The following is a 14,886-nucleotide window of genomic DNA, read 5'->3' as shown; positions in this document are numbered from 1 at the left end:
GATGTGGACACATTTGCGTGCAAATTCGTTCGTTCGCACATTTAACTGGAAGGGTTAGGAGGGGGGCTCGAGAGAGTGGTAGTTTTCTTGCTTAAGCGAATCGCTTCTCAGCAGCCTTCCAGTTCACAACGTTCCAGATGGCATTGAAGTATTCTGCTTTGCGGTTTTCGTATTGGAGACTGGATAGTGTTTTGGTTAGTCTTCTATGTTGGGAAAGGTGAGTGAAGCGAAACTAACTAGTAGGCATGTTCCCAAGCATCAATGCCCAAGAGGGGCTTGAATTGACCAATGACGGGGTCTTGGTTCTATGTATTGAATGGAAGCAATTCGTTAGCAAAGGCCCATAATTTAAAATGTTCCGATGAATAAATACATGGCGTTTACTTACAGCATAAGTCTTAATTGCAATCTTCCCAGTCTGCTTATCTTCAACCAACCACGCCCACCCGCTCCCCTGGATCCCCGCCAGCGCGGTGTTAAACGTAGACTTGAACCTATCATAGCTGCCAAAGGCATCATCAACGGCCTTCCCCAGGGAACCGGCAGGCGGCTCGCCGCCTCCAGCGCTCTTGGGAGCCAAGTTCTCCCAGAAGAGGGTGTGATTGACGTGGCCACCGCCGTGGAAATTGGTCAGGGCTTGAAAAGCCACCTGGGATTTGATATCGGCCTTCTCCTGCGCGGCGGCCAGCTTCTCGACGGCATCATTGTAGGAGTTTACGTAGGTTTGGTGGTGCTTTTTGTGGTGGAGTTCCATGATCTTGCCAGAGATGGAGGGTTCGAGGGCACCGTAATCGTCTAGGTTTGAGTTTAGAATAGATGGACGAATGCATATAATGTTTTGTAATATGTTTATTCTTATACTTTTGATGGACATGACTTACATGATAAGTCAGGGAGGGTTGCTTTAGTCGTGATCAAGCGGGCTCCTGCAGCCCCTGACATTCTAGCAGCACCAACTCTAAGGATGCCGCCGACAGTTGACCGGAAAAGAGAGGTGGTCATGGCTAATAGGTTGGTGATACTTGGATATCCGGAAAGAATCCGAGAGACGGATCAATTGGGCAGATAAGAGGAAGAGAAGAAGTTGATTGGGGTATAGAAGACGTGACAATAGAAGCTACCTATGCACGAAATATAAGAGCAGACGATTGTCACTCTCTTGTATCGTGATATACAGTTCTTCTATTGCGTGTTTTTGTTGGTTGACGTCGAACTTCCGCAAAGTTTCCAGAATTTCTTGCGGCATAATTCGCTTAGTCAGCGGTTACGTCATAGTTGGTCGGTTAAAAAAACTAGAAACACAATGACTCAGCCATTTTTCGGCGTCGGAACTATCTTTCCCCGAGATAGCTGCTTATTCGGCTGTTTGACACCTTGAAGAGCGACAACCAGAGAACTGATAAAGACAGCAAACACAAAGAAAGGGCTAAAAGGATGCTAGATTTTGTTATTTGGGCATCCGGTTCTTTAGTTCGCGCTGTGTTTATGTCCAATAATAGCCATCAAAATAATAAATCTGATTGAATAAATCTCGGATTGTATCATCCTACCATTTCCTGTACCTCTCCGTCCGCTATCATGCCCATGGAGTGGTTACCCCGAACTTCCTTTGCTGGCCAGAAGCGCAAGATCAACGATATTAGATCCCATGGCGATGATGATGATGATGAGGATGAAGCAGATTTGAAACCAACGCACAGTGTTCGAGGATTTGCTCCAACAAAAACCCGCTCACCCTCCCCGCAACCTTCCACAAACATGAGATCTAAGAATTCCCCATCATGGACGAACGGCAATTCCACCCCCAAGGGACAGAACCGGGCGGGCAAAACCGGGCTTGCTGGGGGCGCAAACTCGTTTGCTGCGCGAATGATGGCCAAGATGGGCTACAAGGAGGGTCAAGGATTGGGCGCTGGTGGCCAGGGAATTCTGAAACCGATTGAGACCGTGCTACGACCTCAGGGAATTGGCTTGGGCGCTGTGAAGGAGAAATCTAAACAGGCAAAAGAGGAAGCGAAGCGCGAAGCCGCCAGGAGAGGAGAGGTATTGGAAGACAGTTCGGATGAGGAGCGAAACTTAAGACGGCGGCGGAAGGAGAAACAGAAGGAGAGTAGGAGTGGAACAAGTACCCCAAAGGGTCCTGCGAAGCCGAAATTTAGAACTGCGCGCGAGATTGAGGTGGATGCAGCTGGATTGGAGGTCCCTAATATCCTGAAGTCGTTGATCGATGCGACGGGGAAGGAACAGAAACTGTTAACGTCTACAGCTGGTTTGATGACGCCGCTGGAGTTCGTGAGCGCTGATGAAAGTGAAGCTCTAAAGATAGCCCGGAGAGCAAGGAATGACCTCGAAGCCTTTGCGGATGAATGGAAGGCACTCACAGAAAGGAGAGAGTTTGTGGAGCTTGAGGAAAACCAGGTGGTGGAAGAGATAGATACACAACAGGACAAGATCGTGCAATTATCTGCATTAACGTCAGCTGTGGAGGCGCTGGGGAATTTCAGTCTTGATGACGACCTACTTATAAGATGGGAGCAAGTCACGAAAAGATTGGAGTTGTTGGAAATTCAGTTCGAAAGTTTTGTTGATGAGTATGGACTGTCTGAGGTGGCTGTAGCCGCAATCCACCCTTTATTTAGGGAGTCCATGGAAGAATGGGAGCCGCTGAAAGATCCAGCCTATCTGGTATCCAATCTTCAACGCCTCCGAAGTATCCTATCTCGCAAACCTCGCAGCAAACAGGAGGATGAGGGAAGGCAACGGCATTCAACTACGCCCTACGAAACTATGCTATATACTTTATGGCTTCCACGAGTTCGTTCAGCTATCCTCAATGACTGGGATGTGCAGGACCCATCTGCTGCAACGGCACTTATAGATGCATGGAAAGATGTATTACCAGAATTTATTTGCTCGAATGTTCTCGACCAGCTAGTTGCCCCAAAACTCAGCACCGCAATCAAGGAATGGAAACCACGAAGCAATAAGAAACGAAACGGGACTACCTCTCAGTCATCCCAATTTCCGTGGTGGCTATTTGACTGGTTACGATACCTGGACGAACGACACACAAATCCCAAAGCGCCGACAGGCCTCCTATCCGACGCGAAACGCAAATTCCGTGTTGTGCTAGATACCTGGGACCTGGGTCGGGGACTCCCGGAAGGAATTGAGTTCTGGAAAGAAGCACTTGGCTCAGAATTTGACATAACATTACGAAATCATCTTCTACCGCGACTAGGCAAACACCTCCGTGAAGAATTTGAAGTGAACCCACGAGATCAAAACCTTGACTCCTTTGAAGATATTCTGAAATGGAAAGATTACTTCAAGCCGACCGTCATTGCTCTGCTTCTTACTGCTGAATTTTTCCCAAAATGGCATGCTGTGTTACATCTCTGGCTAACCTCAGATCCAAACTATGAAGAAGTTGGCCAATGGTTCTCATGGTGGAAGACACAGATACCCGATGAAATCAACGCAGTTGACGAAGTTACTCAGGAATGGGAACGTGGACTTGAAATGATGAACCTTGCCCTCGACCTGGGGGATAGAGCGAAGACAGCGCTACCCCCTCCATCCACAAGCATGCAGAATCAACAGCAAAGAGGACTGCGAGAGCACATCAAGAACAAGTCGTCATCAGCACAAGCACCACCAAATACTTCCAAACCCCTACCAACACCAGCTTCCAAGCACATCGAGGGACCCACCTTCAAAGACGTCGTGGAAGAATGGTGTGCGGATGAGGGGCTTCTCATGATACCCTTACGTGAAGCGCATGTTCAAAGCGGTCTGCCATTATTTCGCATCACGGCCAGTGCCAATGGGAAGGGCGGAGTGCTTGTATATCTCAAAGGAGATGTTGTCTGGGCGCAGAATAAAAAGGCAAGAGACGTGTGGGAGCCGCTTGGGTTGGATAATGGTCTTGTAGCTCGCGCAGAGGGCAAGTGATTTGTGCTTTTGAAATCTTCTCCTTCTTTGATACCACTGGGCTTTTCGGGAAAGGTTGAAGTTTTGGTTGTAGTAGAACTTTTTATGTCGTTTCCCCGATGGGGGATATGTCTACTAATAGACCGTATGATAATATCTATGCAATGCTGACAGCTTCTCGAAAGATTGCTACTTGCTTGGATAACGTTAATTCACCATTTGAATTGTGAATTAGGTCTTAATGGTCGTTCTGGCATGTGGTTCACGAAAAAATCTAATTATTTGCATCATTTTCTCCGCATTAACCCAATGCTGAGTTGAGGGTCCAAAATTCATTAAACACTTAAAAAGTCGGGAAAGGAGGCTGGTGATTCTATCTACGCCAAATTGCGACAACGTGAGGTATTAAAGAAAACACGGGATAAACATGATAATGCATGTTTCACGAAATAGACGAAATAGTAATAAGTAAGAAGGAAAAGAACAATAATAACTCGCGAAAGGGGTAATTATCTATGCAAATTATTTTCAATGTTTTTCATCCGGTTCTTCCGTTGCTTCCAATGACTATTTTTATCATGATGTTCGTCCATAGCATCCATATTTATTTTATCCTTTTGCACTGTACTTCTCATTAAACGCATTTACAGCTAAGAAGGGGAAAGTAAAACTATTAGCAAAGTTGTCCAGAAAACAGGCCGGTCTCGTTGAGTAGCCAAGCTTAAGAAATAGTGGAGAATTCAAAACATACCAATCGCAATTTGCTTATATAGCCAATTTCTGGCGCTCTCATCCTGGACGGGTATAAATGGACCATTTGCACCACCCTTGAGAGTGATACCCATTCCTGTCCTCTCCTTGGAGATGGTTTGAATATCGGTTAACTTGATATCCCACTCCGCCGTCAACCTTTTAGATCGAATAAGCATAATTCGGTTATACGTTAGCATGATAAACATGTCCTTTCCCGGAAACTCGAGATGCGCGAGATAGTCTTCGTTGAAGTATTTGCCATCGTCTGTAGTTTTGAGCCAGAATTGGCCAAGTGCTTCCCGTTGTGAATAAGGCCGAACAATTCCATCCATGCCGATGAATCGGGTAAGCCGGACGCGTTCTAACCCTCCAGAATCAAAAACAGTGGTAGTGTTCCGAACTCCTTCAGCGAGATCTGAAATTATTTTGTTAGTATTAAATAGTCTTGAAAGGTTGTGGAAATTATGAACTCACTAGAGGCAAGATCAAAAGCACCTAGAGCAGGCTTTGTCGCGAGCCCTAAAACCCCTTTTCCTACTCCTTTTATAAAGCCCTGGAGCCCTTCCTTTTCGGCGCCTTCTAGAGGATGGCGTGCGAGGCCTCCTATACCACTGGCCATACTTTGGGCAAAGGCATTTCCACCAGACGTGACACCGTACAGTGCGTGCTTAGGCCGATTACGGGTTCGTGCCATTCGTCGTTGATCTTGGAATTCTTTATCGAGGGTAGCGGCCGCCAGGCCTTTTGACAAGCTTCCGGTAAATTTAGCCATGCTATCCGAAAGTCCAAAAACGGACTTTTTGACGAAACTTGTAGCCCCTTTTGCAATTCCAATGCCCAGTTCATGTGGTCGATCCGTCATGACAAGTCCCTGATATGGTTCATAGAAGATGTCAACGAAACCTGAGCTGACCGTGTTAAACAGCCCCACAGGATTTCCTAAGAAATCTGCAGAACCAAGGACAACGTGAATTTGGCGGATAAATTCCTGGGTATAGTGGTTTGTGATGCTGGAAAGCAGCGCAGTCATAGATACTCTCGCATTCTCCAGCATCAAAGCGTTTAATCGGACAGGAGCATCATTCACATTCCCTATGGACATTGTCATGACATTGACGAAAAACATGAGTGGATTGGATGACTCCATCGTATCCTCCACGTTCACACGTTGGGTGCGCACGAAGGAGAGATCTAACTGCATAGGTTGGAGATGCAATACTTCAAAATAGACATCATTTCCATGATCCTCCGCTTGTGGCTCCGGGATATCGAGATCTTCATCGCAGAGCCTTCCTTCCTTTTCCTCAGACCACGACGCGCCAGGGACTTTAACGAAATCCAACATTGCAAAAATGAAGTCCTCGTCAAGTTCCAAAGTCATTTGCTGCAAGAGTACCGTTGCATATTTGATATACAGCACACCATATGAGTCGTCTTTAACACGGGTAACCTTGGCGTGGAAAATTGGATGTGCCTCCATTTCTTTACCAGTTTTCTGAACAACGCTAGGATAGAGTAACATGGGAAAGATACCTCCGTATAGTTGGTTGTCGACCTGGATCCATTTTATTGTTGTATTAACGGTCTGGTATAGTTTTGACTCACTAAATCTGAACTCGATATCCCTGAAGGTGAAGTAAACCAATTCTTTCATTTTCTGGTTGATCAAGGATATTCCAATACCACCTAATCGAAGCTGCGTCTTAAGAGTGATGTCGGACTTGATGTCTTTCACTTCAAAACCGGAGGAGAGGCTGCTCTGAGAGGATAGGGAATGTTGTTGGCGATACATACTCTTGGAAGGCTTGAAGTTTGACAGAAGCAGGGTCTGCGTAGGGCCCTCTGCCGAGATATTAAGATCAATAATCTTTGATGGACCGTATTCTTCTAATGGAGGCACTTTCATTGGAATCAAGTTTCCGATTTCCGCTAGTTTGATATGCCGTTCTTTGCCACGACACAGCAGAACAAGAGACTTGCTTTTGGCGGCTGGATAGTCCCATGCGTAGGGCATGACACTTCTAGGGGGGAGGCGATACCGGATTGGACGCCATCCTGTTTCCCGATAGTCCTCATCCTCATCTAGATTAGGATTCTAGCAGCAATGGTTAGCATTCTAATTCCTAAAAGCCTTTGGAGCACTTATACTTACAGCCTGGAAAAACACAAATTCCGTGTCACTTTCATTGCGCATGGAGAAAGGCCAATGCCGGGTTTCACTGGTGATATGAAGAAATATTGTGGCTGCTTCCATGAGTACTTCTACTCGTATGAGTCTTTGGCGTTGATTCGCCTTGGCCAACTTTACATAAACGGTTCCAAGATCCGAGATATTGAAAGGAGATGACCACTGGTTATTTACACCGGGGAAACAAAGGCAGAGTTGCTTTTCGGGAGCATGTCGTAAGAAATGAAGCGGTACCAAATCGCCCGCCCTGAGGCTGATCACAGTTGAGGAACTGGGTTCGCGAGCGATCAGATCCTCGTTCAATTTGTTGTTCAGGATGAAGCGAGGTGCAACAGTGACCACTTTAGTCAGTTTGTACTTTCCTTCGCCCTCCTCGACGGAAACACCAGCATGGTACTCGGCCCTTCCATTTGAAGAGGGCAGAATGACTTCAAAAGTACTCCCAATAGCCTCAAAACTTTGCGGTTTGCTCCAGGAAGAGCCTTCCACTCGTAGAATCGACCTGTTTCTGCGATCGCTTGTAGCATACGAGTACATGTATGGCAGCGCCCTGCGAACTCCACTCCGTCCATCGGTCCTGATAGCTTGTCCAGCGGACTTTGTTGATTGGAACATGCTCTTGCTCTGAAGGTTAAGATCTAAACCTGTCTTATTCAAAATAAGATACGGGCTGAATATCGAAACCTTGAACGCTCCGCCACTATCCGGGACAGAAAAATAATGCAGCCCAAGTTTCAATTCCGTGCCGCGGTCATCCTGGATTCTAAGAATCGATTCTCTCCGAAAGTCTTCTTGTGCATTCCCATTTATTATAGCAAACTCGCAGTTTCTGAAGGCGGTGTCTTGCATATCAATGCTGAGTAGTAGGAGATGTGACAGTTCGACAACATGTACTGGACTAATACCACCTTTGCGAAGAAAATTTGTCCAATCTTTCCGCGTACTTTTGTCATAGATGCGGTACTTGAAGTCGTAGGGGAGAAGGTTCTGGATTTCGATGGGAGCGGAGACACGAATGCGCATATATGGATAAACATTAAGAATAGGATCCTTGATATCAAAGTTTGCACTCATTTGGAAGTAGAACGGCGGTGCCTGTTGCCCGTTTTCGCTGTTGCACTTAAGAGTTCGAGTAGGCCTCTTTAATAAATCCCTCCAGAATAGCCTTTCGTTAGACCAGTCATACCCGAACCCCTCGTCAGGCCGTATAACTAAAGAATGCATATATGCAGCTCCTACAGGAGCAGGTCGGGCATCTCCAGGTGGTATCTTTTCAATCTTTAGGAGGTGACCATCCTCGGGACTGAAAACACCCAGCTCCACTGGAATCTGTGTTTTGTTCTCAACGAGCAGTGGTGAACGGAAAGTTATATACTTAACATTGTCGGCCGCGAGCCTAACTTCAATGAGAAGCTTGTGGAGCACTTTGTCTTGTTTCGGTTTTAAGTTGTATAGCGTTTCCCTTTCCCGAATAACAGGGATCCTGTTAATTGTGTCGAATCCACTGCCTTCAAGCTTTACTCCCACCATGCCAGCTGTGCCTTCTGGCAAGAGATTTTCCCTCATGGTGGTTGCGTCTTCGAATCTCCAGGGGCATTCTTCGCCGTCGTGTAGCATTACTGCGGGCCCTTCTCCGCTTTTTCCAACATCAGCCCAAACTCTAAGGTCAAACCCGGTATAATTCCGTAACCTATAAGGGGCATCTGCTCCCTGAGGTTTTGACAAGACATCTTCATCCGTAGATAGGAACTGGAACGATTTTGAAGCCAAAGCGATAGTTGCAGACGTAATAGTGAGCTCCATGTTTTTATGCGAAAAAGCTTCGATTGAGAGAAGATCGGGATTCATTTCCTTCGCCATGTGGAACCCAAATTTCCATGGCTCAATCAGCGGCTCCCAAGCTGACTTGGAAAAGTTGTAAACGTTGAGAAAGGTGTCAACTGAGGTATCGGCACTCATATTGCCAGACCAGTCTCGAACATCCATCTTGAATTCTTTGACACTCCAATCAAGCAGCGGTAACTCGTGCAAGTCTCCGATAAGGATTACTCTAATACCATCAACCAGGGCGGTCATTTCCTCTCGTTTCATGATTATTGACTGTTGAGTTTTGTCCGTATCCACGGATGGATGTTGTGAACCCGTGCTGACAACAAGAGAAGAAGAGGGTCTGCCTCCGATAGGTCTTGGTCGGGCAGACTTTATAGACTTCTGATCCTTGGTGCTCTTCGAATCGGAATCTTCTTGTTCACCTCCTGTATTCCTCATCTCAGAGGTCTTGTTCATAATTTGAATCGCGAGCAGAATATCTCGGAGCGATAATCGAAGAACCAAGGGGTCAACGTGTACGTCGATTCTTGTCATTGAGGAGCATTTCCCTTTGGACTTCGTATCCATGGAAAGAGCAATCGCGAAGTCGTCTAGCACTCGAAGTCGGTTGGTCTCAAATTTGTCCATTCGGCAGAGGAACATGCCGATTTTGGTCATTTCTAGCGTTGAGGCATTCTGCTGTGCAAACCTTAATTGCTTTGAACCTAAAACTATCGCTTCAGTGTTGGCAATGGTTGGATTGGCCACTAAAATCATTTGGGCATCAACTACGTTGACTCCGAAAGAAAATGTCATAGCATTTGATCCATTGTTGGACGAAGAGGGAGTGGGTTTCATTGGAATACCAGGAGATGGGATTTCCGATTCCATATCCTCTGACTCGTCCAACTCGTGGTCGATTGCAGGTACTTCGTCGGTCGCAAAAGCCGCGGTTGCAAATGATTGTAATGCGAACAGGTAGTCCAAAGCAAAAATAATCCTTGGGCTATCAATAGTAAGCATCGCGATAAGGTGCTTGTCTTGACCGCCAGAGATCGATACACTGGCCATAAACTGCTGCTGGACATCCGTATTGATCAGAGACATGATTTTGCGGAAGCGATTTGTTTCTCTGGTTCGACTATCCCGAATGTTAAATGAGTGGACAAGGAGTTCAGACTCAAGTGAGCCGTCGCTGATCATTCGAAGCTTGACATTTGTATTGTTCAGGAAAAATTTAGACAAACTTGCTTCATCCAAAGGACCAACTGGCTGACCATCTTTCGCGAGAATTAGCTCTAAGCCGATTGTTTCGACCCGGAATACCATGTCAAGCCGTATCCACGGTTCTGACTCAAATATACCGTTGTTGGTTTGATGTGACTTCTGGCTTGCATCTTCACCGGCCCCAGGGGTGGCCAAGATTGCTGACTCCGTGGCGGAGGGTGGAAGGGACTCAATCGCCTCTTCCTCTTCAAGGTCTTGATCTTGCATCAGAGCTGCTGGGATCGTTCTGGACAACTCTAATAAGAATTTAAGCTGCGGTTGAGAAATTCGAAGGTTGATGGGAGACATTGACCCATCAACTTCAATATCCGGACGAGGCACGCCTGCCTGGTGGTCAAGGTAGAGAATGTTAAAATCTAGGTCCACCTTCTCAATCATCTGTAATTCTTCGCAATAATCATCCTCATACCAGAGGTTCGAAGTTAGCCGAATATGTCTAACTCCAGCTGAGATCACGTTAACGCTTGGGCTACTTCTTTCTTCATTAAGGGGGCTGAACTTGTTATTAGCGTATATTTCTCCCAAATGTGCAGTCACAAAATCTCGGGGCCTATCTTCCTCAGTGATTCGAGGGAATACAAGGATTGGTGTTTTAACGATAACATCAAAGCGCATAAGCGAAGCGGTTTCCTGGATCTGGTTTGCCTGGTTGGCTGCAGCTTGACGTGCAGCATTAAAAATCGCCTGCATTTTTCCAAATTTGACCAAGAATCCGACGATTTTTTGATAAGGGCCCTCAATGAAATTTATTTTAATCGATCCAGAACGTAGAAACACCTCAGAGTTATATCCAGGATAATCCCCAGATTCGGGATCAAATGTCTGGTATTTAAAATCTGCGAAGTCATCTCCCTCGATACTCATTAGCCTCCGAGCCGTCGAATGGGTACCATTGATATCATCAAAGAGCGTCAAACTCCCTATTCGGGCCTCAATTCGCATTGTTGGGTCAATTAAGAAGATGCCAACATCGGCCGTATTTAAACTTAGTGTAGCAAGCCTGATTCCGTCGTCATTGAGGATGAGAACAACTCTCTCCAGTTTCGATTTAATACGGATTTTCCCTGTATCCGTCTGTTTCCGTTCGTCCTTGTGATCCTTCGGCAATGGCGTGTCCACTTCAACTTGCTTCTGTATATTGGTGTTATCCTTGTTATCTGGGTTTGTAAATGTAACAAGGACAAAATCCAAGAGCGTAAGAAGCGTCTTCCTTGTGACGACGAGATTAATTGTGGAGATGGAAAGATCTAAATTTATTTCTGTTCCATCATAGGTCGACATAAACTCTGGCGAATTTGGATTGACACGGACAAATTTAAGATTGACTAGGTCCCTTTCTTCGTTTGCATCGAAGCCTTTGGAAGATATGATTTGTTTGAACTCGGGAGCCGGGAAATCCTCAATATAGTCATCAACACTAAGAGAGTTCAGGAGAATTTGCGCAACCATATCGTATGGGCGAAGATAATAGTCTAAATGGAAATGTTTCGCCACTAGTTCGGCCAGCAATTTATCGGTACTTTCGTCATGAGGGTCAGAGCGATAAAGCGATCCTCGAAGTGTGTCAACGGTAAATTTGAATTCAAAAGTCCGATGATTGATATTCGTAGGCTTTGTAGGCCCCTTCTCAACGGCCTGCCTACGCGACTCTTCGACATCCAAATCCATATCATCGACAGGGAACTCCTTGGGACGGGTCAGTTGAAAAGACGATGATCTACGTCTCCTGTTCGATGCAGTCGTCCCAGCCCTTGGTCTTAAGCTCTCCTGTGGCTTAGAGCTGGTTTTGGGTTGCTCGTCTATATGAGGCACCGCAATGTCGATTAACTTCATGAGATTTTTATACTTCTTATCAGATATAGAAGCGTGCAATTCCTGCAAATGCCCCGAGACTCGAGTTCGCGTAAGGTCCGTGGATTTCGGAAGGATGCATAACTCAAGCATAAAATCCATATTGATACGGTCGATGATATGGAAATTTTTTGATGCGATACCGGAGGTTAGTTGTGCTTTGGTAGCCTCGATTCCAGGACCAATGAGGACTTGGGTAGAATCCAACTTCAGGAGGAACTTATCATACATCAGGCTTTCGAGTTGCCTGTAGTCTTGCTCGCTGAATTGCTTTGTATGTTTGTTCTGGATATCTTTGAGAGTTTCTTTGGATACCAATTCACTGGTAACACTGACATGACCGGCATCGACAATCAAACACACGGTGCTCTCTGTTGTGATGCTTTCAGGGACTATGATCAGAGGTGCATAGATATCAAGCTGGGCATTGATTGTCTTATGCTCCTCCAGTGCCACCTCCAAACCTGCTCGGGTTTGTTGCCGAATCTCCTCAACAGTGGCCCCTGCAGTTTCAAGCAAGGCACCAATTGACTCCATGTGTCTCTCAGGGGGTCGAAAAAATCTAACTACTTCAACTAGAACCGCGGGGTTGTAAATGATCTCGATACTCTTCAGCTTCATTTTGATAGCGGAATCTGCGCTGCCGTCAAGAGGGTTCCTTTCTACCTGGAAATGGAACAGGCTATCATCCAAACCGAGAGCATCTTCCTCCTGTGCTTCAAGATCTTGATTTTCTGCCTTGCCGTATTGCTCATCCTCAGGCTCCGGGTGTCTATCCTTGACTCGAACTATTTGTGGGAAACGCGTCCCTTTAGTCGTCCCATCGTATAGTCGAAGACCGCCCAGGTCAATGTCTATGACAGAGGAATCGGGTCGTTGCTTCGCCTTCGCCCGGAAATTATCAAAGACTAATTTCAGAACCTCATTTGCTTTTCCTTGAGAATTTCGTTTCAAAGTAAAGCTGCCAGTTTTAAGGCTGGAATCTACCTGGAACTTCACGGAATCTCTCGGGAGGTCGATGCTCTCAGCGACAGCCTTTTTCTCGTCCCAGTCGATTGCATCATAAAGCTCCCGTTTCTGCTCTTCTGTCATTGTCGTGCTCTCCTCTTGCTTCTTGGTTCCCCACATCCATTCAGACCAAGTTTGGGGTTTGACAACTTTTTTAATCCCAACATTCTCCTTTCTCAATTGGTTTCGGGCTAACGATCTCCAGAATCTGAGGTCCTCATAAGAGAGTTTCTCTTCCAGGCGAGTAAGCTCCGCAGCATCACTTTGTGACATGACTTCCTCTCTCTTTTTCATTTTAAAACACTTGATATACGCAATTCGGTCATCTCTTCGCTGTCGTATATAATCCCACGTCCAGCGCTGATTCCGTTCATGGATTTTGCTTAGAACAGAATTTGCAGCGAACTGTAGCCAAGCTCTGGGGTCTTCTTTGGGCCTGACTTTAGGTTGGTACTGCTTGTACTCTTGATGCCTAATAAAATAGTGGAAGAGATCAACAAGCATCAGAGCGTCACGGTACTGATTGTCATCGAGGACGAAGCCAAGTTCATCGAAAAGAAGCCTCGCCTTGATTCTCGGTCGATCTGACCGTCCGGTTTTATCTATCTCGAGACCCGCTCTGCCGCTCACTGGCTTCAGTATGAACTGGTTATTTTCTCCTTCTTCGATAGAGGTCCTCAGTTTATGCATCAACTCCGCATGATTTAGGCCCATGGCTTCAGCGTCACCCCCAGACCCGGAGCCAAATAGCTCAACGTCTGTATTCCAATAAATCGCGAGAGCTTCAAGAACAGCCAATTTATGGCTTGTCCCTGAGGTAGACTGTACAAACGTTGGTTTCCATTCACCATTTGTGCTGACAGCGCTGAGCTCCTTGACGGTGATACCCAAGGCAAAAGGATGTCCGGGTGCAGCTATGGAATCCTCATAGCGGAAATGCACGTTCTTGATGACCACCTGTAAATTGTCGATAATCGCAGTCGTCAGACTTTGAGTAAAGCTCTGGTTTTTTAATCGTTCCTCTTGTGACATCCCATCGATATTCTGTTGTTCCTTCAGTATTTCCGCGCTTTCGAGCTTTTCCATCTTGATCGTATGCTGTCGTCGTCTCTCCTCCTCCGGGTCGTAGGTGGCATCTTCCTTGGGTGCTGCGAGAAGAAAGACATCTTGTATATCGACCTTCACCGGTTTTCCCCTTAAATTTGACCATGGAATCGATAATGTAAGTTCTCCAAGATGGCCTTTAACGACATTTAAGGGAAGACGGAGTTGGTCCAGAGCTTCCTTCCGCAGTTCAAGGTTTCGTAGTTTCACGTCGCCAGACCAAATTCCGACATTAAGTTGTCCTGCATCGAAATTTTTGACGTACATGCCCAGGAACCTGTTTAACAGGTTGGCAACCAAGCCTTCCAACATGGCGGAGGTTGGTGGGCGTTACCCTTCGCCTTCACGGCGGGAGGAAATTCAATCGGGTAGGTAGAGATGGAATGGTTGGAGGCTTGGGGGGACAATTCTCAATTCGCAAAGCATGGGAATCGAAATAGATCTAGTCAACGATACAGTAATCCTTCTAGGTGCGAGACACGTTAGTTCTTGATGAGATGATACAAACGGGTTCGACCCAAGGGGGGGCAATAATTATTTTTCCTCCTTAAGTCGACGGTCAACACTGCAACCCACACAGGACTTTCAATTAAGAAAAACGGAAGAGAGGAGAGAGTAACCTGCCACTGTGGCGGATTCTTTGAGGTTTGCTGGGAGCACCTTATAAAAAAGGTGTTGGCCTCGGGCTTAACAGTGTGCCTTGAAGAGCGACACAGCACTCATACCACAGTTCCCAGCACACACATTCACAGTCCTAAGTGAACCAAATATCCGTGGCGTCGTGGTGGTGGTGGTGGTGGTGGTGGTGGTGTTGGGGCCGGCAGATGGTCCAAATCAAGAGTAAATAGTTTAAGATAAAGGAGAGTTTACGTCACCAGGAAGTTGCTCGAATGAGGACCAAGCGTTCAGAGAACCCGATGTGTAACTACCTAACAAGGCCCGCAGGAACCAAC

At 46.3% G+C, this 14,886-nt stretch overlaps 3 protein-coding genes across 3 annotated transcripts; 1 reads left to right on the top strand and 2 right to left on the bottom strand.

Moving 5' to 3' along the window:
- Positions 1 to 91: 91 nt before the first annotated feature.
- PAAG_02725 (superoxide dismutase) lies at positions 92 to 1,002 on the bottom strand (the record flags this gene model as incomplete). Its single annotated transcript, XM_002795203.2, has 4 exons — positions 92 to 179; positions 238 to 305; positions 389 to 795; positions 882 to 1,002. 4 exons carry the CDS (start codon positions 1,000 to 1,002, stop codon positions 92 to 94), a joined length of 684 nt encoding a protein of 227 aa, XP_002795249.1.
- Positions 1,003 to 1,578: 576 nt separating this feature from the next.
- On the top strand, positions 1,579 to 3,954 carry PAAG_02724 (hypothetical protein; the record flags this gene model as incomplete). The annotated part of the gene is made up of 1 exon (XM_002795202.1): positions 1,579 to 3,954. The coding sequence occupies one exon, from the start codon at positions 1,579 to 1,581 to the stop codon at positions 3,952 to 3,954; it is 2,376 nt and encodes a 791-aa protein (XP_002795248.1).
- Positions 3,955 to 4,542: 588 nt separating this feature from the next.
- On the bottom strand, positions 4,543 to 14,245 carry PAAG_02723 (vacuolar protein sorting-associated protein; the record flags this gene model as incomplete). Its single annotated transcript, XM_002795201.1, has 4 exons — positions 4,543 to 4,583; positions 4,685 to 5,101; positions 5,161 to 6,781; positions 6,839 to 14,245. 4 exons carry the CDS (start codon positions 14,243 to 14,245, stop codon positions 4,543 to 4,545), a joined length of 9,486 nt encoding a protein of 3,161 aa, XP_002795247.1.
- Between the last annotated feature and the right edge of the window lie 641 nt (positions 14,246 to 14,886).

The sequence above is a fragment of the Paracoccidioides lutzii genome, assembly GCF_000150705.2.
Source record: "Paracoccidioides lutzii Pb01 unplaced genomic scaffold supercont2.6, whole genome shotgun sequence".
Classification (NCBI taxonomy): Eukaryota; Fungi; Ascomycota; class Eurotiomycetes; order Onygenales; family Ajellomycetaceae; genus Paracoccidioides; species Paracoccidioides lutzii.
This window is presented reverse-complemented; position numbering and strand designations above follow the sequence as displayed.